The 20,343-nt window shown below is 49.0% G+C and overlaps 1 protein-coding gene and 1 long non-coding RNA gene across 6 annotated transcripts in view; both read left to right on the top strand.

Moving 5' to 3' along the window:
- Window positions 1-3,659: 3,659 nt before the first annotated feature.
- Window positions 3,660-19,832, top strand: CGREF1 (cell growth regulator with EF-hand domain 1). 5 transcript variants are annotated; one of them, XM_047747108.1, is made up of 8 exons: window positions 3,688-3,739; window positions 4,629-4,806; window positions 6,913-7,023; window positions 17,263-17,396; window positions 18,504-18,569; window positions 18,652-18,722; window positions 18,850-18,974; window positions 19,196-19,832. In XM_047747108.1, exons 4-8 carry the CDS (start codon window positions 17,317-17,319, stop codon window positions 19,637-19,639), a joined length of 786 nt encoding a protein of 261 aa, XP_047603064.1. In that variant the 5' UTR covers window positions 3,688-3,739; window positions 4,629-4,806; window positions 6,913-7,023; window positions 17,263-17,316; the 3' UTR covers window positions 19,640-19,832. The 5 variants fall into 5 exon arrangements, with proteins under 5 accessions (XP_047603061.1, XP_047603063.1, XP_047603060.1 ...); XM_047747106.1 differs by having other exon boundaries at window positions 3,689-3,739; window positions 17,300-17,396; XM_047747105.1 differs by lacking the exon at window positions 4,629-4,806 and having other exon boundaries at window positions 3,660-3,739; window positions 17,306-17,396.
- The window catches only part of LOC125109983 (uncharacterized), a 30,400-nt gene continuing 16,343 nt past the window's right edge, over window positions 6,287-20,343 (top strand). Inside the window, exon 1 of the long non-coding RNA XR_007130399.1 lies at window positions 6,287-6,322. This is a non-coding gene — a long non-coding RNA (uncharacterized LOC125109983). The remainder of the gene's footprint in view (window positions 6,323-20,343) is intronic.

Here is a 20,343-nt window from a genome sequence, read left to right as displayed (position 1 = left end):
TCCTATACTGGACACAACCATTACCGCTGTGATACCCCCCGCTGTCACTTAGGTCTCAGCTATTGAGTGCATGGCATTCTACATAGAGTCACACACACACACAGGTTACAGTCACACAATGTCACTCTGCGCTGTCTCATCTAATCCCCATCAAGGAAGGGCGATGGATATGTACTCATCACCCACTTTGTACCAGGCACTTGGGAAACCCCGGGATGCGGTTCCCTGTCATTACTGGAATGTGGAAACAAGTATGTCATCTAACAAACAGCAGTGGTTCTCAACCTTGACTGAAGATCAGAATCATCTGGGAGTTTTAAAAACTATCAGTGCCCATGCCTCGCCCCCTCCTATGTAGTTGGTCTGGAGAGGAGCCTCGGTGTTGATATAACTTCGTTCTCTGGAAGATTCAAATGTATAGTCAGGGTTGAACCCTTGCCATAGGGCACGGGTCTGGGTAAGGGAAGTAGAGCTGCAGTGAGAGCACTGAGGAGGGTGTCCAAACTCCGTGGGTCAGAGAAAGTGTACCCAGATGTTAAATGATGATACATTTAAGGTGAAACCAAAAAACAAGTAGGAGTTTCCCAGGCAAAGGAGAGCTGGGGAGAGAACAGTTCCAGGAGTGGAAACAGTGTAAGCGAAAGCCTGGATGTGAGAGACTTCTTAAAGGAACCAAAAGAAATCTGGTGTGTCTGGAGCATATGAGATGGTCAAGAATCAGAAAGTGAGCAGCTACACAAAGGACGTTAGAGTTTAAACTAAGGGTGGAGGAAAGCCATCAAAGAGTTTTACTAAGGGGTGGGCGACATGACTAGAACTGTGTTTTAGAATTCATTCAGGCAGCTTGGAGGATGGATTAGAGGAGGCTGAGAAAGGAAACAGGCCAGTTAAGCTGTTAAGAGAACTTTGGAATGGCAGGTGGCTGCCTGGCCTTGAGGAAGCTCCTAAGAGGAGTGAAGATCTTTAAGACAGGAGGCAGAATTGATAGGACCTGGTGGTAGACTGGAGGCTGGGGGAGAAGGAGAAATCATGAAGGACTCCCAGGTTTCTGACCGTATGACTCAGGGGTGCAAGGCTGTGCCAGTCCCTGTGACAGGGGACTGCGACAGAGCCAAGAGGAAGGAGATTTGAGGAGAAAGAGGATTCGTTCTGACTAGACACATAGAGGTTAGTGTGCTGGTAGATGTTCTAGTTGTGTTTTCTTAGATTCTGTATTTGTCTACTTGGCATCCGTGAATCACAGGGCCAAACGGCCAAAGTTGGCATCTCACCTGCAATCCAGAGCCCATACTCTGACCTGCTTCTTTAATTTAATTCTCATTCAGTAAACTAATATTTCCCCTGTCCTAGATCAACCCAGGGTCAGGTATCTGATAACTAGGAATAGTTCCTATGTCCCAAAGCCTGCCTGACTGACTCCAACTAGCCAATTTTAAACTGTCTGCCTTGCCTTGCCTTTCCCATTTAGCAAAGGCCTTGGCCTAGGTCTTCTCCCTTGCTCCTTTCTGCCCTCTACACTGGTGCCTCTCCCTGCCGTCCTGTGTGGTGAGCTGTGCCTCTAGTTTCTAGGGGAACTGTAATATTAAATGTTTCAGTGGCATTGACTTCTCCGTCACCTTTATAAATTAAAATCTAGGCACAAATTAGAGGATGTTCAATTCCCAAAGTGGTCTGGGGCTTGGAGATTGGAATTTGAGATTCGATAGTCATCAGCATTTAAATGATATATTAGTTTGCAGAGTTGCCATAACAAATTACTATACACTGGCTGTCTTAGACAACTGAAGTTTATTGTCTTACAGTTCTGGAGACTAGAAGTCCAAGTTCAGAAAGATTGGTTCCTCCTGAGAGCTGGGAGGAAGCGTCTGCTCCATGCCTCTTCTCTAGCTTCCGGTGGTTTGTTGGCAATCTCTGGCCTTCTTTGGCATGTAGAAGCTTCATTCCAATCTCTGCCGTGTCTTCACATGCTGGTCTCCCTGTGTGAGTCTATGGACCCCAGTTATATTGGAGTAGCGTGAGCCAACATGACCTCATTTTCACTATTTCCACATAAACTCACATTCTGAGGTATTGGGGATTAGGATGATAACATAGGACTTTTTTTTTTTAAGATTTTATTTATTTATTTGACAGAGAGATCACAAGTATGCAGAGAGGTAGGTGTGGGGGGGTGGGAAGCAGGCTCCCTGCTGAGCAGAGAGCCTGATGTGGGGCTTGATCCCAGGACCCTGGGATCATGACCTGAGCCGAAGGCAGAGGCTTTAACCCACTGAGCCACCCAGGCGCCCCGACAACGTAGGACTTTTTGAGGGACTCTGTTCCACCCATAGCAGATAGTGATGGAAGCTACATGAACAGATGTACATATGAGCAGATGGGGAGTGAAGAGACCGCCCAGAGGAACTCGGGCACATAAAGAAAACGAAGAAGAAAATGCCAAGAGAAAGAATGGTGTTGCTGAAGCCAGCGGATACCATCATTCCAGGAGGTAGTATCCAGCAGTGTCCACTACAGGAAGGAGGACAGGGTGACCTTGATGAGGGTCTGTGGTGATAGATGCTGATGGGAAGGAGCTGATGGAGAAGTGGAAGATTCTGGAGAGATAAGAAGTGATTCTTTTAAAGAACTAAGACCTTGGGCCAGTGGGTGAGGATGTAGTCTGAAGTGTAGTGGAACTGGTCACTGTGACAAAAGTAGGTGACACCATTTTGACCGCAAAGCTACACTCTGTCCTGGCAAATGACTGCCACCAACGCCCTTAAGATGATCCTTTTCCCGGGGCGCCTGGGTGGCTCAGTGGGTTAAGCCGCTGCCTTGGGCTCAGGTCATGATCCCAGGTCCTGGGTTCGAGCCCCACATCGGGCTTTCTGCTCAGCAGGGAGCCTGCTTCCTCCTCTCTCTCTCTGCCTGCCTCTCTGCCTACTTGTGATTTCTCTCTGTCAAATAAATAAATAAAATCTTTAAAAAAAAAAAAAAAAAAAAAAAAAAAAAAAAAAAAAAAGATGATCCTTTTCCCAGCCCCTCCCCAATCGAGTTTCACATGGAACCACTTCTCAGAGATGCACAGGGTCACAGCCACACGAGGACACCTTCTCTGGAAACCAGCAGTCACAGCTGTCACTTGAGCATCACAGACAACTCAGGAAGGGTTCCACCAGATACCCTGACCTGTGTCCTAGGAATATCCTCTCCTGTCACACACCAGTCCTTCACACACTGGCCATACCCTCTCAAGGCCATCTTACCTCTCTGGATACAGCGTCCCATAGGCCTACTGTCACAGGCACCTCATACACAAGGTCACAGCCAGGATTCAAGGTCGCACCAACAGCTACACTTTGTCTTGTCCTGCACATCTGGGGGCCAGCAGGCAGGGGCACCGGCGGCACCCGCACAGTTAGACCTGCTTCTCATGAACACCAGCGTCACCATCTGCCTCTTCGTCTGTGTGTCTCTAAATGTCCGTCTCTATCTCTCAGATCACAGAGACGCAGACACACACACGCACACGCTCGCACACGCGCGGGGACCGCGGAGAGGAAGCCCGGCGGGGCCCGCGGGGGGGCTGCGGAGGGCAGCAGGCCATGCCCCCGGCCGCGGGCGCTGCGGACTCTGCCCGGGCCAGGGCGGCGGCCGGCCGGAGGGCGACGTGGAGCGGCCACGTGGAGCGGCCCGGGGGAGGGCCCGGAGGGGAGCCGAGGAGCGGCCGCCGCACAGCCTCTAGCCGCGCTCGCCGCAGGTGGGTCCGCGCTCCGCGTCCCCTGGCTGCGGGACACCGGGCTGGGCGGACTGGGGGCCGCCGCCGCCGCCACCAAAGCCGGCGGGGGACGCGCGGGTCGCGGGGCGAGACCGCGGGGCCGGGGCGCCCTCCCGGCCTCTGGGTCCCCAGGCTGCAGGCGCAGCCCCTCTGCGTCCCCCCTGCGGCGTGGACGGGGTTGGAGCGGCGGCTCCCGCCTCGGGGCACTTTCCGGGAGGAGGTCCGGAGAGCAGGTAGAGGAAGATTCGCTGGAAAGCGAATCCCGAGCTCCCTAGGTGTGGTGATGGGGTTCCACAGTTCCCCACCCGCGGTTCCCTCCGATGTCTCCTTTGTCGCTCTGACATCCTGGGAGGGGGTTGGGGGCTGGCAGGAGTTTTATCGTCATTTGGCAGATGAAGAAAAGGGCGGGGGGCTGGAGAGGGGCCCCAGGTTATCACCCAGAAGGAAGTGGCAAGGTGAAGGCCGGCTCTCAGGTGTGGGGCCTTTTTGGCTGTAGAACGCTCTGTCTTCTTTTGGCGGGGGGGGGGGGGGGGGGGGGGGGGGGGGGGGGGGGGCGGGGGGCGGGGGGGGGGCGTGTCCTGGGAGGGACAGGGGCACCAGAGGGATAAGTCAAGTGTGTTAGGATTCAGTTCAAAATAACTTTCGGACAGTTAGATTCAGCCAGAAACGGAAAGGATGCCCTATGAGGGGCTGGACTCCTGACCTGGAAGTCAAGCGAGGGCTGATGGCCATTGACAGGGATGCTGTGGAAGAAAGTTTTGCCCTGGATGGAAGCTACCCAAGATCAAAGGCTCCTGCCACATCCTAGATTCTCTGGAAATACTCAGGTGCCAGTCATTTACCCTGCATTATCCCATGGCTTCTTCCCCAGGCTGTTACAAGGCAGGCACCGTTATCCCAGGCTCAGAGAGGTTAAGCACTCGCCTGGATCACACTGTCAGGACCCAGAGGCAGGATTTGATCTCAGGTCTGACTCCAAGGCTGGGCCCTCCTCACCTGTGCTGGTGCAAAGGCCTGAAGAAATGTGAAGCCTGAGAGTCATTGTGAATGTGAGTGTGTGCATGTGCGTGTGTGTGAAGGATGTGAATAACTACGGAGCTACATCACGACCGTTAACTAAGAGCTGTGGCTCTCAGGTGGTCATGAGGGTAAATCACATTTGTGTGCTCTATAGTTGTAGGGAATGGTTAGGAACACCTTTGACGGGCGGTGGTTCAAGGACGGCTTTTTCCTGTTGCTTACAGAAGCTTTTGTAAATGCTGAGAAATGTCTTCAGCGTGAACAAATCACATTACACCAACCTCATGACATATTACTTGAGGTACCTTAGCTTGACTTCCTTTAAACAACAGAGGTGGGCCATGCAGTTATTTAAGCTTGTGACATGAGCTATAACCAGAATGCTCGGGTTGTCAGGAGGGCCCAGGGCGTTCCAGGCAAAAGCACTGGAAAGTGAAATCGAGAAGCACTTGCGTGTTGTGGGGCAGGGGGACTCCAGTAGCCCTTCTGTTTGAAGCCGAGTGTTGGTGTAATGGAGCACTGGAAGATGAATATAGAATGCTGACCTGACAGCTGATTGCAGAAGGCCTTGAACGCCAAGGTGAGGACTGTGGACTGTAACAGAAACAGGGAGTCTTTGAAGATTTTGGAGCAGTGGTGTTCTAGCTAAGGAAGATTAATGTGATGTGGATATGGAGGGTTCTTTTTTTTTTTAAGATTTTATTTATTTGACAGAGAGAGATCACAAGTAGGCGGAGAGGCAGGCAGAGAGAGGGGGAAGCAGGCTCCCTGCTGAGCAGAAAGCCCAATGCGGGGCTCGATCCCAGGACCCTGAGATCACGACCTGACCTGAAAGCAGAGGCTTTAACCCACTGAGCCACCCAGGCACCCCCCCTTTTTTGTTTAGATTTATGTATTTGAGAGAGAGAGAGAGAGAGTGTGTGTGTGTGTGTGTACAGGGGGAGGATCAGAGGAAGAGTGAAAAAGAGAATCTCAACCAGGCTCCTTGCTTAGGACATGGGACTTGGTCTCCCCACCCTGAGATCACGACCTGAGCCAAAATCAAGAGTCAGATGCTTAACTCACTGAGCTACCCAGGTACCCCTGGAGGGTTCCTTAAATGGAGAAGATACTGGAGGCAAGGACAAGAGAGGCTACTACATTAATTTGTGCAAATAATTTGTTACGCACTCCCTATCCATTGTAACTAGGAGAGGTGAGTACTGTTATCATCTCTTTGTGCAGATAAGGTAACTGAAGTTCAGTGAGGATAATTAATTCACCCAAGGTCGCAGGGACAGCCTGTGGTGGGGGCTGGTCCCAAAGTTCTGTTCTCAGTCCACTACACAAAAAAACCTTTTTTTTTTTTTAAGATTTTATTTATTTATTTGACAGAGAGAGAGAGATCACAAGTAGGCAGAGAGGCAGGTGGCGGGGGGGGGGGTGTTGCAGGCTCCCTGCTGAGCAGAGAGCCCAATGTGGGGCTCGATCCCAGGACCCTGAGATCATGACCTGGGCTGAAGGCAGAGGCTTAACCCACTGAGCCACCCAGGCACCCCCTGAATGGTTACATACATGAAATGGATGCATAGGACCAAGAGGAGGAGGATAATAGTAATTCATGTGGGTAGGGTTCAGGACCAGGTACGTACTTTCAGGGCCCTGGGCAAAAACAAGAGTAAGAATTTCAGGATGGTGGGCACCTGGCTGGTGACTCTTGATATCAAAGTCATGAGTTCAAGCCCCACACTGTGGGTGGAGCATACTTATTTTTAAAAAAATAATAATAATTTCAATATGGAGTCAGCAGAGCATTACGCTAAAGCCAAGGTCCGCTCTGAGAGGTGGGCCCCGTGTCACCACTGCCCAGGTCACACACAGTCCTGATTACTAAGACAACTTAACAAACCACCTCACAACTTAATGGCTGGAAGCCAGAACGTTGACCTTGGTCATGAGCCTGCAGTCTGGGCCTGGCTGTGGAAACCAGCATATGTCTGCTCATTCCGTGTGGACTGGGGCACCTTGAAAGCTGGGAGTTGGAATCACCTGAAGGTTTGCCCTCTCACCTGGATGGTCTCGGGCTGGGGGAGACGAGAGCAGCCGAAGGCCGGATCGGCTGCAGCTCCTCAGGCCTCTGCGGTTTCCCCACACAGTCTTTCCAGCGTGGCGGCTTCGGGGACGCCAGACATCTTCCGTGGCGGCTCAGGGCTCCACAGGGGCCTATGTGCGTGTGAGGAGACAGAGGGAGAGTGAAGCAGAACCAGGTACAAGCTATGGCATCTTTTATGACCCACACCTTTATTTCAGCTCTTCGTTCGAAGTGAGTGGCTAAGTCCAGATCGTATGTAAGGAAAGGCAAATTAGACTTGGTCCTTTGTGGGAAGGCGGGTCAAGGAATTTGTAGACCTGTTCTGCAAACCAGAACATTTGGCCTAAGGAGGGAGTAGATCAGTGGAATCTGAGGGGTGCTTCCCCTTTATGCCTGAATTGCTCTCACCGGACGGTCCTCTTTTAAAAGGCAACTGCTAGTGCCTGAGAAGCCCGGATAATAGGTTTTGACAGCTCTGAGGGATTTAAATTACTCCAACGCCTCCTGTAGGCCCAGGTCCTGGCAGTAAACAGATGGGTTGGGGATGCAGGAAACAATCTGAGGGCATCCAGGTGGGGAGACCAGGAGGGTGTGTGTGTGTGTGAAGCCACTGCAGAGCCAGCCAGGGAAACTTCTGGAGGGAAACGGGTGTTTGTGTACAAGCAGGCACTGTGCAAAATGTGTAGGATGTGTACAATCAGGTGTCACTGAACCCTTACCGCACCCCATGAGGGGTGCTCTCGTCTGCCTCACATAGATGAACAGCCTAAAACACAGAAGCCTCGTGGTTCCAGAGCCAGGCCTGGGGTTCAGGCCGCCTGAGGTTGGGGCCCATACCCTTCCCCTCTAGACTATGTGACCTCTTCCTCAGTAACTCTGTTTCCCTGTCTTTCCCTCAATCACTGTCTAGCATCTGTATCTTTTCTTATATATTTGCAAGCTTTAAGAAAAAAAAAGAAGTAATTCTACTTTATCATCTCACTTGTAAGATAGTGCCTCACACACAGTGGGCGCTTAAATAGTAAAGCAGCAAATAAATTTTATCTTCGTTCTACAAACTTATATTTCTATTTGCCTTCCCTGGAGATGCTCACCCTCTTGGTCTTTGGCCACAAAGGTCTTTGACATCTGTTGCAACCCAGGCTGTCTTCTGTGGTATCTAGTCCCAGGGTCTCTATTTGCCAGCATTCTCCTGGCTGCTTCTGGCCAGCTGGCCTTCTCAGCCATTATGTGCCTCTTCTTCTATCTTAGATACCGGAACCCTCAGCTGAGCCCAGCCTCTACTGCCCCGCCTCCCAAGAAACCCAGCAGCGCTCTGCACAGAAAGAACCAGGGCCCTCTGCCCCATTGACCTGTACCCTCCTACAGCCACTGCTTCCAGAATGCTCGGGCACCCCATGGGCTGGAACTTCTCCCTGATCCTCCTGGCTCAGGAGCAGGCGTCTCAGTCTTGCATCTCCTCTCAGTCCCCAGGGGCTTTCTCTTGAGACTTCTGTCTTTCACCTCCTTGAGGCAGGCTGTGGTGAGTTCCCCCTCCCAAGAACTGAGGTAGTTTTGAACCCTACTTACACTCCCCTAGTCCTCTCTCACTTGTCCTGTTGTACTTGACTTACGGTGTCATTCGTGATACAGAAGTTTAAGCCTTTGATATTTTCACATCTATTTTTTTCCTTTAAAAATTACAAGTTTGCAATATTTTTTTAAAAGATTTTATTTATTTATTTGACAGACAGAGATCACAGGTAGGCAGAGAGAGGCAGGCAGGGAAGGGGAAGGGAAGCAGGCTCCCTGCCGAGCAGAGAGCCCAATGTGGGGCTCGATCCCAGGACCCTGGGATCATGACCTGAGCCGAAGGCAGAGGCTTTAACCCACTGAGCCACCAAGGTGCTCCTGCAATATCATTTTTTAAAAAATTATTTGAGAGAGAGAGAGCAGAGAGAGAAGCAGACTCCCCACGGAGCTCAGAGCCCAATGCAGGGGGGTGGGGCAGGCCTTCCCCCCAATCCCAGGCCCTGAGACCCTGACCTGAGCTGAAACCAAGAGTCAGGTGCACAACCTACTGAGACACCCAGGCACTCTGCAATATTTATCATTTTTAATTGCTCTGTCCTTTAATATGCTTTGCTTAGCCATTGCCTAAATATTAGCCATTCAGGTTGATTATGTTTCTTTCACTAATATGAATGGCATGGTTATAAATATCTTTATAATTCTTTTTCCATTTGAGTTCCTCCCTCTGTAATCCTCAGGATGGTATCACTGGGTCAGTTTCATGGCAATTACCATACATTTCCAGGTTGCTCTCTAGAAAGTGTCAGGTTTGCAATCCTTCAAACAACAGAGGCTAATCCTCACTGATTCAATTTCTTTAATGGTTATAGGACTATTAAAATTTGCTATTTCTTCCTCCATCAGTTTTGCTATCAAGCTTTTCTAGGAAATTAGCTCTGACCTCTAAGTTTCCAAGTTTCTGCTATTTCCGTAGTTATGTCCCCATGTTCACTGCCAATGTTCTTTCTTTGTGCCTTTTCTCTTTGTTCTTAATGTGTCAGAGGTTTGTCTATTTTATTAGTCCTTTTAAAGAAACACCAGTGCCTGGCTTTTCTCGCTCTTCTCAGTCGTATTCCTAATCTCTACCATCTTTTGTTTTTTCTTTATTTTTTTTAAAGATTTTATTTATTTGTTTGACAGACAGAGATCTCAAGTAGGCAGAGAGGCAGGCAGAGAGAGAGGTGGAAGCAGGCTTCCTGTTGAGCAGAGAGCCCAATGTAGGGCTCGATCCCAGGACTCTGGGATCATGACCTGAGCTGAAGGCAGAGGCTTTAATTGAACCACCCAGGCATTCCTCATTTCTTTAAGTTTATTCTGTCTTACTAGCTTATTGAGTTGGAAGCTTAACTCACGAACTTTTAGCACTTTCTTCTATTAGATGCTTTTAAGTCAATCCACTTTCCCTCTGATACTGCTCTACCCATCTTGTTTTCACACATATTTTCCCAGTATTATCCAACTCTAAGTATTTAAGTTTCCATTATGATTTTCTTCTCTGAACCACATGTAATTATGCCTTTTAAATTTCCATATATGTGGGGCGCCCGGGTGGCTCAGTGGGTTAAGCCACTGCCTTCGGCTCAGGTCATGATCTCAGGGTCCTGGGTTCGAGTTCCGCACCGGGCTCTCTGCTCAGCAGAGAGCCTGCTTCCCTCCCTCTCTCTTTGCCTGCCTCTCTGTCTACTTGTGATCTCTCTCTGTCAAATAAATAAATAAAATCTTTAAAAAAAATAAATTTCCATATATGTGAGATTTTTTGCATCATTTTTGTTGTTGGTTTCTATGTAATTACATGTTAGTCGTATAATATAGCGTGAGACAGAGTCTTTGTTATTCACTGAGCCATGTGCTCTGGCCCATTACTTGTCAGTTTTTATAAATATTCCACATGTATTGAGAAGAATATGTACTTGCTAGGGGATTGGTCTCTCATTTGTTCATTAGCTCAGGCATATTAAGTTTTTTATTCAACCTTCTACATTCTTACTCATTTTTAGTCTGGTTAATGTTTCAAATACTGGATGATGTCTATTAAATTCTCCCACCACGATGGCAGATTCGACTTTTCTCCTTGTAGTTCTGCTAGTTGTTTTTTTTTTTTTTAAGATTTTATTTTTTTAGAGCAGTTTTAGGTTCACAGCAAAGTTGAGTGAGAGGTACAGAGATTTCCAGTATACCTCTGTGCTCCCCCCTACATGCACTGCTCCCCCACGATCAACATCGCAGGCCAGACTGTGCATTCCAGACAACTGGAGGAACTCACACTGACACATCATCACTCAAAGTCCATAGTTTACATCAGGGTTCATTCTAGAACATTCTGTGGGTTTGGACAATTGTATAATGACATGTCTTGTCTTTGTAGTATCATAAAGAGTAGTTTCACTGCCCTAAAATCTTCTCTGCTCCACCTCTTCATCCTTCCACCCCAACCCATAGCAACCACTATTTTGACTGTCTCCACAGTTTTGCCTTTTCCAGAATGTCTTACCATCGAAATCATACAGTGCATAGCCTTTTCAGATTGGCTTCTTTCACTTAGTAATATTGATTTAAATTCCTCTAGGGCTTTTCATGGCTTGCTAGCTCATTTTTTTTTAAGATTTTTTTATTTATTTATTTGACAGAAATCACAAGTAGGCAGAGAAGCAGGCAGAGAGAGAGAGAGAATGAGAGAGGAGGAAGCAGGTTCTCTGCTGAGCAGAGAGCCCGATGTGGGGCTCGATCCCAGGACCCTGGGATCCTGGCCTGAGCCGAAGGCAGAGGCTTAATCCACGGAGCCACCCAGATGCCCCTAGCTCTTTTTTTTTTTTTTTAAAGAGTTTATTTATTTGAGAGAGAGGGAGCATGAGTAGGCAGGAGGGGCAGAGGGAGAGGGAGAAGCAGACTCCCCGCTGATCAGGAAGCCTGATGTGGGGCTCGATCCCAGGACCTTGAGATCATAATCTGAGCCGAAGGCAGGCGCTTTAACCAACTGAGCCACCCAGCGCCCCAATAGCTCATTTCTTTTTAGCACTAACTAATATTCCATTGTCTGGGTATACCACATTTCCTTCCTTCCTTCCTTCCTTCCTTCCTTCCTTCCTTCCTTCCTTCCTTCTTTCCTCTCTCTCTCTCTCTTTCTTAAGATTTTATTTATTTATTTGACAGAGAGAGATAGCAAGAGAGGGAACACAAACAGGGGGAGTGGGAGAGGGAGAAGCAGGCTTCCTGCTGAGCAGGGAGCCCAGTGCGGGGCTCGATCCCAGGACCCTGGGACCATGACATGAGCTGAAGGCAGGTGGTTAATGACTGAGCCCCACAGGCAACCTACCACAGTTTATCTCTCCATCCACCATTGAAGGGCATCTTGGTTGCTTTTCAGTTTTGGCAATTATGAATAAGGCTGCTATAAACATCTATGTGTAGGTTTTTGTGTGGACATGATTTTTTAGCTCGTTTCAATAAACGTGAAGGAGTGCAATTGCTGAATTTGCTGGGTTGTATGGTAAGAATGCATTTAACTTCATAAGAAACTGCTTAAGTGTCTTCCAAAGTGGCCGCGCCGTTTTGCATTCCTACCAGCAATGAGAGTTCTTGCTGCTTCCCATCCTCTCCAGTGTTTGGTGTTGTCAGTGTCCTGGATTTTGGCCATTCTAATAGGTATGTAGTGTTATAGCAGTTTTTAAAAAAATATTTTATTTATCTATTTGACAGAGAGAGAGCACAAGCAGGGGAAGAAGCAGAGGGAGAAGCAGAAGCAGGCTCCTGCAGAGCAGGGAAAGCCTGTTATGGGGCTCGATCCCAGGACTCCGGGATCACGACCTGAGCCAAAGGCAGTAGCCTAACCAACTGAGCCACTCAGGCGCCCATGGCAGTTTTTATTTTAGATGTTTTGAGGCTATGTTATTAGACATATACCATATGTCCATATACCATAGTTCAGAACTATGGTATCTTCCTAGGGTATTAAATTTTTATGAATTTTGTAATGACATTCTTTTATCTATGATAATGCCTTTCATCTTAAAGTCTAGTCTAATGTCTATAAAGCTGCACTAGCTTTCTTTTTTATTTATCACTATTTATCACTAGCTTTTTTATTGTTTTACATATCCTCCCATCCTTTTTTTTTTTTTTTAAAGATTTTATTTATTTACTTGCCAGAGAGAGATCACAAGTAGACAGAGAGGCAGGCAGAGAGAGAGAGGGAAGCAGGCTCCCTTCTGAGCAGAGAGCCTGACGCGGGACTCGATCCCAGGACCCTGAGATCAGGGCCCCAGCTGAAGGCACCCAGATGCCCTCCTCCCATCCTTTTGCTTTCAACCTGTGTCTCTACTTTTTAGGTTCATCTCCGGAAAATTACATATAACTGTACCTTGTTTTGTATGTATTTTGGTAATTTCTATTTCTTTTTTAAAAAAATATTTCATTTATTTATTTGACAGAGAGATCACAAGCAGGCAGAGGCAGGCAGAGGGGGGGGGAAGCAGGCACCCTGCTGAGCAGAGAGCCCAATGCAGGGCTTGATCCCAGGACCCTGGGATCATGACCTGAGCTGAAGGCAGAGGCTTTAACCCACTGAGCCACCCAGGCACCCCGGTAATTTCTATTTCTTAACCAATGAATTTAAAGAATTTATAGTTATGACCACCGATAAACTTAGATATATTTTTACCATCTTAATTTATATTTTTTTGCCATATTTTTTCATTTTTTAAGTTTCTCTATTCTTTTTTACTGCCTTCCTTTGAAATGATTTTTTTTTAATTTCCATTCATGGGGTGCCTGGGTGGCTCAGTCATTAAGCATCTGCCTTTGGCTCAGGTCATGATCCCGGGGTCCTGGGATGGAGCCCTACATCAGGCTCCCTGTTCAACAGGAAGCCTGCTTCTCCCTCTCTGACTCCCCCTGCTTGTGTTCCCTCTCTTTGTTGTCTCTCTTTCTGTCAAATAAATAAATAAAATCTTAAAAAATAACCCTGTTTTAATAAAAAAATAAAAAATTCCATTCATTTTTTCTCTGCTGGTTTGAGGTCATACATTCTATTTCTTCCATTTTTGTTTTTTTAGTGGTTCTCCTTAAGACCTTTCCGTGCATATTTAACAAAGTTGCTCAATATGTCTACTCTCTTCTCAAACAACCATCCTCACATTACATCTTTTTTTTTTTTTTTAATTATCTTAGTTGACAGAGAGAGAGATCACAAGCAGGCAGAGGGAGATGGGGAAGCAGGCTCCCTGCTGAGCAGAGAGCCGGATGAGGGCTTGATCCCAGGACCCTGGGACCATGACCTGAGCTGAAGGCAGAGGCTTTAACCCACTGAGCCACCCAGGCGCCCCCTTACCTTACATCTTAATGTTGTCCAATATTGTAGTTTAGTTCACCTTTTTTTGCTCCCTATATTAATGTAATTATCAGTCTATGTTTGTTTCTATTTTCCCAAATACTTTCTGATTTTTTTCTGCTCACCATTTTTCCTTGCATTTCAAACCTTTCTGGGATCATTTTCCTTTTTCCTGCAGTAAATCCCTTAGAATTTCCTTTAATGGAGGAATGTTGGTGGCAAATTCTCTAATTTGTTGTTTATTAAAATTGTTTTTGTTTCACCTCATTCTTGGAAGATAATTTTGCTGAGACGAAAATTCTAGAATGACAGTTCTCCCCCGCGCCCCCCACACTCCCCCTTCTCAATGTGTTAAAATACTGTACTACTGTAACCTGGTATCACTGTTGCTGTTGAGAAATCAACTATCAGTCTAATCGTCCTTTTGGGGATTTGTCTTTTCCTTCTGACTACCTTTAAGAACTTCTCTTTTTCTTGGTATCATATAGTTTCAGAATAGCTCTGGGTGTGTATACTGTTTATTTAGCTTTCCTTGGATTGTTGGGCTTCCTGGATTCGAGTATTGTGTTTTTGCAATAGACTGGGGGAAATCTCAGCTGTTCTATCATAGAACAGTGCTTCGGTCCCATTTCTCCTTCATTTTCCATGCCACTTAACCTGTGTTTTATATTTTCTGTCTTTGGCTCAATGAGCTACCTCCTGGATAATTTGTTCATTAATTCTCACATCCTCTAACTTACTCATTGCATTTTAAAATTAATCTTTTCATTATTTTGTGGAAATTATATTTGGTTCTTCTTCAAATCTTCTCAGTCATTTTTATGCTCATACTCTTTTCCCGTAGTTTCAAGCTTCTCTTTAATTTCTTGAAACAAATTAACTATACTTCATGTTCTTGGTATGATAATTCCAGTGTCCTTCTTTTGCAAGTCTGGTTTCACTCTCTATTGGTTAGCTGGCTCTCACTGACAGTGTCTTATTTCCTTGTGTATTTATGACTTTCTGGCTGTGAGGTCATGCTCCATGACCCTTTACCAATGGAATTTCTTTGGGGCCTGAATTGGAATTGTGTTTCTCGGACAAGATGTGTATTTTCCTTTACTAGTTGACTGGAGGTACTCTCAACCAGGTACCACTTAAAATGCAAGCAATGTGCTTTGGCTTTTGAACCACAGTGGTAGCTTAGTTCAGGCCTTGGACCCACATTAAAGCAGGCTTGTTACAAATGCTCAGGGAAGACTTTATCCCTTCCACCCAGCACCAAGGTAAAGACAGACAAGATTTATGCTGCCCTCCCTTCTTTGTGGCACATTTACTTTTTCTCCACAAAAAAAGTATGTATTGGGGCGCCTGGGTGGCTCAGTGGGTTAAGCCTCTGCCTTCGGCTCAGGTCATGATCTCAGGGTCCTGGGATCAAGCCCCGCATCGGGCTCTCTGCTCAGCAGGGATCCTGTTTCCTCCTCTCCCTCTGCCTGCCTCTCTGCCTACTTGTGATCTCTGTCTGTCAAATAAATAAATAAAATCTTTAAAAAAAAAAAGTATGTATTGAGTAGGACTGTTTGAATCCCAGCTCTAGGTTGGGAATCTCCTATTAGTCTCCTCCCACTGGGTGGGTCCAACCTTTATCTCTGAGCTCTACTACCCACACCAGCCACTCCAACTGATAGTGCAAATTGACCAGGGTTTGGTTTGACAGCCAAAGCCTACTTCAAGCTCATTCCCCCTCAGGATTACCGTTGCCCTGTGCTTTCTGTTTCACTGTACTCAGAATTTCTTACTTTCTTGCCAACTCAATGCATTTGTAAAGATACTTTCTATTTTTAGCCAGCTTTGGAATGACTTTCATTGGGACAGTTCCTATCATACTCCCAGACATGGAGGTTTGGATATTTTTCTAGATGACCCTTTCAGTGAGATGTGTCCACAGCAGTTGGGGTTAGGGTTAACCTAACCCTAGTCTAACCCTGACCTAACCTGCAGGCTCCCTGCAGAGCAGGGGAAGCCTGTTATGGGACTTGATTCCAGGATTCCCGGATCACGACCCAAGCCGAAGGCAGAGACCTAACCAACTAAGCCACTCAGGCACCATGGCAGTTTTTATTTTAGAAAATCTAAAGCTGGGGTTTGGATTAACCTAACCCTAACCCTGAGGGCCCCCAGCTGATGATATGGAGATCTCAGTTCCAGCTCCCTCCCTCGGATGAGCCCATGACTCGTTTTTCTCTCTTGGGTGCGACAACTGGAGCTCAAGGATCTGTTTTGCAGCCAATGTTCATGAACACCTTTAGGGTACTGTGGTTTCAGCACCCATTTGGCCACTGTGGATTATGGACACTAATCAACTACATAGACTCATGATATCTTTTGGGTCTACGTATATGCAGAGAAAACTAAAGACAGTTTTTGTGCCTCTTGGTAGATTCACCTTCTTGTAGACTTCCATGTTTGGTTGTTTCTTCCTCAAGGCAGCTCTGCATAGCTACAGGCAGCCTCCCACATGCGTCTTCCCAGGGGCAAAGCCGTGTCCCTGCCCTTCCCCGCCTCTCTGAGGCACTGGAATCCAGCCTTGCCGTGCTTCTGCACCTTGTTAGGGCTACGGAGCTCTTTGAGAATCTGATGAAACCGACAGGCTTTCCCGGGGAGAATTCTGTGCCAGCCAGAATGTCAGGGACCCTGACAGTGGTTCTATCATCTGCACCTGAGGATTTGTCTTCCTAGAGATGGGGGTGGGGTCTCAGGCCTCAGCTATGGCGGGTGTGTACTTCCTTGGGAATTGGTAGGCTCTGTACACCTACCTGGGACTAGTCAGTAAGCTTCATGCTCTGTGCTTCTGACTGATCCTTTCTCTCTCTGACTCTTTTCATATAACCAAGAGCTTGTGTTGCCAGTGGGCCCGCACAGTGAAGGTCTAAGGGGAAGCTTTTTTTTCTTTTCTATTGGGATTTCCTAAGAGAAAAGAATAGGTCCTGGGGCCACCGTTGGCTTGACTCTGATTTGTTTCAACCCTTACCTGAGTTTAGATCTGTTTCAAGGAGTCTGAGCCTTTACTGATTTGTTCTTGGGTGAGTTTTAATAAATACAGGCTAATAATCTGCCTCTGCATAAGTCTTGGTCTTTTTGTGACACTCTGCATTTCTGATCTGGCCTTTTTCTTAATGTCTCTGAGCTAGCTTCCATTTGCAAAGTGAGGAACTGGACTGGGGTAGATGTACTTGAATTGTCCTTCTCTGAGCACCTCTGGCTGGGGGGTGAGTGGGAAGATGGGGTTGGGGGATGGGCGGGGCACCACGGAGTGGGGGATGGGTGTGGGGAGGGACTCCTCCCCCCAGAGCTGCTTCTGCCACAGCGGATCTGCTTTCCGTGCTTTACACACTGGGTCCGGAGTAAGATTTGTTTCCGGCAGATTCCACAGGGGATGGCTGATTTCTGTGTGGGCCTCCTCCCTGAGCAGGAAGGAGTCCTGTCACCTGGCTGCTGGTGGAGGCAGGGAGAGAAGCAGCTCCTGTCTAACCCTCCTGTCCCCTCACTCTGTGGCAGACATCCCTTCCCCTTGACTCCCTAACTCTGCTCCTAGTTCCAGTTCCGGCAAGGATGTTGTTACCTTTGGCAACGAGAATGTTAGTGCTGCTGCTGCCCCTGAGTCAGGCTGCTCCCAAGGACGGAACCGTGAGGTAATGGGCTCCAGAAGGCAGGGCCATAGGCTGGGATACAGGGAGTCTGGAGAGTCTGAGGGTGCGGTGGGCCCCTCTGGGAGGCAGGAGCCTGGGGTGTATGCTCCTGGAGCTCTGTATCAGCACCCCTTCCCCTGACCTCTGCCACCGCCTATAGGAGTGCCCTTTGCAGAGCGGGCAATGGGACATCTTTGCTGGGATCAGTTCCTCTGGGATCCCAGGCCTCAGTTCTGAGGGGGTGTGAGGCTTGGGGAAGGAGCTGTGGGTCGTCTGGGATCCGGGGCTTCAGTTCCGACAGGGTATGAGGCTTGGGGAAGCAGTTGTGGCCCGGGAAGGGGCTGCGCTCCTCTTCTCTAGACCTTCTGTGAGAATACCAGAGCCTTCGAGGTCATTAGCAGATCTTTTCTGTTTTGTGTGCTCATCTGCCTCAAGGCTCCGGTATGAAGACCACACTGGGTATGTGGGGTGTAGGGGGAGGGACAGAGAGCAGCAAGGCTGGCAGCAGGGACAGAGGCTGCCGCAGTGGCTCCTGCAATCTAGCCTCGCAGGTCTGGACTGATTTGGGTCACCCAGGCAGCCCCGTCCAGAACTGGGAGCAAACCTTGGGCTTTAAGGACTGAGAAAGAGAGCCTGAGCAGATGGAAACTCCAGAACCATCATGCATGCCCTCAGCATGTGTCGTGGAGCAGGTCCGGTCTGTGGAAACCAGGGCAGTGCCTCCGGGAGAGTCAGAGGCCTGCCCCTTGGCCCGGGCCCCAGAGCTGAAGGGTGACCACGATCCCTGCTATCCGGACACCCACTCACTGTTTTCTTGGGTCTCCAACTTGTATCTACTAGGTGTGTCCTCATCTGGCCTCTAATCAGACACTTTATTTGGGTTTTCCCTTAACGTCTAAGTTAGGAATCTGTAAAAACAGTCCGAGGCAGTGAGGTTCTGCTTCTGAGACCAGAAGGGCCTCCGCCTCACAAGGGTTTTGTGGAATTTGAGAGAACAACGCCCTTTGGGTCTGGGGAGAGAACTCTGCCAGGAGCTTGAGGATGGGCAGCTGGTAGGCCGGATCCTTAGGGAGGCTCTTTGCAAGCCTGGCCCTTCTCTCTCTCCTCCAGGTTGGACCCTGAGGTGCAGCAGCAGCCCCTGTCCAACCCCTTCCAGCCAGGCCAGGAGCAGCTTCGGTGAGTGGGCTGGGCTGGGGGTTGGGGGTAGGCCTGGGTCTGCACACTGGCCTCTGGGGCTGACTTTCCCCGTTTCTGGCAGGCTTCTGCAGAACTACCTACAGGGACTGGAGAGGATGGAAAAGGAGCCCGGACACATGACCCGGGAGCAGGGTAAGGGGTTGGGTACTGGGGCCAGCGGGCAGGGGCTCCGAGGCAGCACACCCAAGACTGACCCTGGGCCATCGGTCACCCCCTGCCTGTTCCTGATGTCTCTTCTGATCTGGCTTCTCCTCCTTAGTTCTCCTCTACCTCTTTGCCCTCCACGACTATGACCAGAGTGGACAGCTGGATGGCCTGGAGCTGTTGTCCATGTTGACCGCAGCTCTGGCACCTGGAGCTGCTGATTTTCCCATTGCCAACCCGGTAAGCCCTGCTGGCTGGTGGCGGAGGAGGGCTTCTCCCACGAAGGAGACTCAGCTGCTTGGGGCTTCAGTCTTTTTCATCATGACTGTTTTGGGGAATCCACTAGGAAAGAAGCGCTCTGAGCCTGCCTGGCAGCGAGGTGGGGAGGTGTGGGGAGAGTCAGGGCTCCTGGGAACATGTCTGTTCAGTGGTTCCTGTACAGCAACTGTGTGCTTCCACAGGTGATCCTGGTAGTGGACAAGGTGCTCGAGACCCAGGACCTGAACGGGGATGGGCTCATGTCCCCTGCAGAGCTCATCAACTTCCCAGGAGAGGCCCCAAGGCACACACAGCCTGAAGAGCCCCCGGAGCCACAAGACATTGGGAGGCAGCCCCCATTAGCTAACAGCCCGCCAGGACAAGAGCTGCAGGGAGCCCTGGGTCCCAGAGAAGATGGGGGACCGGCAGAGGCCAGAAGGGAGTCCTCAGAGCCTGTGCAGGAAGCTGGGGGACAGGCAGAGGCTGAAAGAGAAGTCCCAGGCCCTGCAGCAGAGGCTACAGGACAGGCAGAGGCCAGGGACACTGTAAAGGATGCAGAGGAGCTTCCAGGGGAAACCTTGGAGTCTAAGAGCACCCCAAATGAGTTTGAAGTTCATGTTATTCAACTGGAGAATGATGAGATATGAACCTTGACGAAAGAGATCTGCACCTGCAGAAGTCTCAGTACCAGAACATGAGCCCCGAAGAGTGGGGCGTGTAGGCTGGGACCAGGACTGCCTCTTTGTCTGCTTCCTGGCCCCCAGAGGGGCAGCTCAGGGAGACCTGAAGTTGAGGGCAGCAGCTTTAGGGCCCAGACAACCAATAAAGAACTGATGAACTTATCTGCTTGGGCCATCTACTTCCTGGTGTGGCTGGCCTGGCCTCAGGGACACAGGGCGTTGGGGACTGGACAGGCCTCTGGGAGGGGCTTCGGCTTCCCCAGTGGTCCCAGAGGGTGCTGAGACACAGCAGGAGGGCCCAGCCAGCTGCAGACAAGCTGGGGGGAAAAGGGCACCGCCTCTCCCTGGGGCCCAAAGGCTCCTCTTCCCCTTCCTCTGTGGTTCAGACACCCCAGACCCTCCTGCAGCCCCACGCCGGTCCTCCCAACCACCCTGTAGGAGCCCTCCCCAGAGTATCAACAAGATCTACCACTTACTGAGAGCCCAGTACACTCCAGGCATCATGCCGGGCATTTTCTACATTGATTGTATCCTCACAATAATGCAGAATTAGCTCCATTTGGCAGATGAGGAAAATTGAGGAAGACTAAGTCAGTAATGTACCCAAGGAGACAGCACAAATTAAGTGGCAGATTTGAATTCAGGTGTGTCAGACTGCAAAGCCCATGGTC

Source organism: Lutra lutra, chromosome 9, assembly GCF_902655055.1.
Source record: "Lutra lutra chromosome 9, mLutLut1.2, whole genome shotgun sequence".
Taxonomy (NCBI): domain Eukaryota; kingdom Metazoa; phylum Chordata; class Mammalia; order Carnivora; family Mustelidae; genus Lutra; species Lutra lutra.
The sequence above is the reverse complement of the archived record's forward strand: the minus strand, read 5'-3'. Positions and strand labels throughout refer to the sequence as shown.

What these genes read in the sequence shown, in the direction of transcription:
- CGREF1 (XM_047747105.1), top strand. Translation starts at nt 17,317, where the DNA reads ATGTTGTTACCTTTGGCAACGAGAATGTTAGTGCTGCTGCTGCCCCTG. An exon ending in CCCAAGGACGGAACCGTGAG is followed by an intron (nt 17,397 to 18,503) that starts GTAATGGGCTCC and finishes TCTCTCCTCCAG; the next exon opens with GTTGGACCCTGAGGTGCAGC. An exon ending in ACACATGACCCGGGAGCAGG is followed by an intron (nt 18,723 to 18,849) that starts GTAAGGGGTTGG and finishes TCTCCTCCTTAG; the next exon opens with TTCTCCTCTACCTCTTTGCC.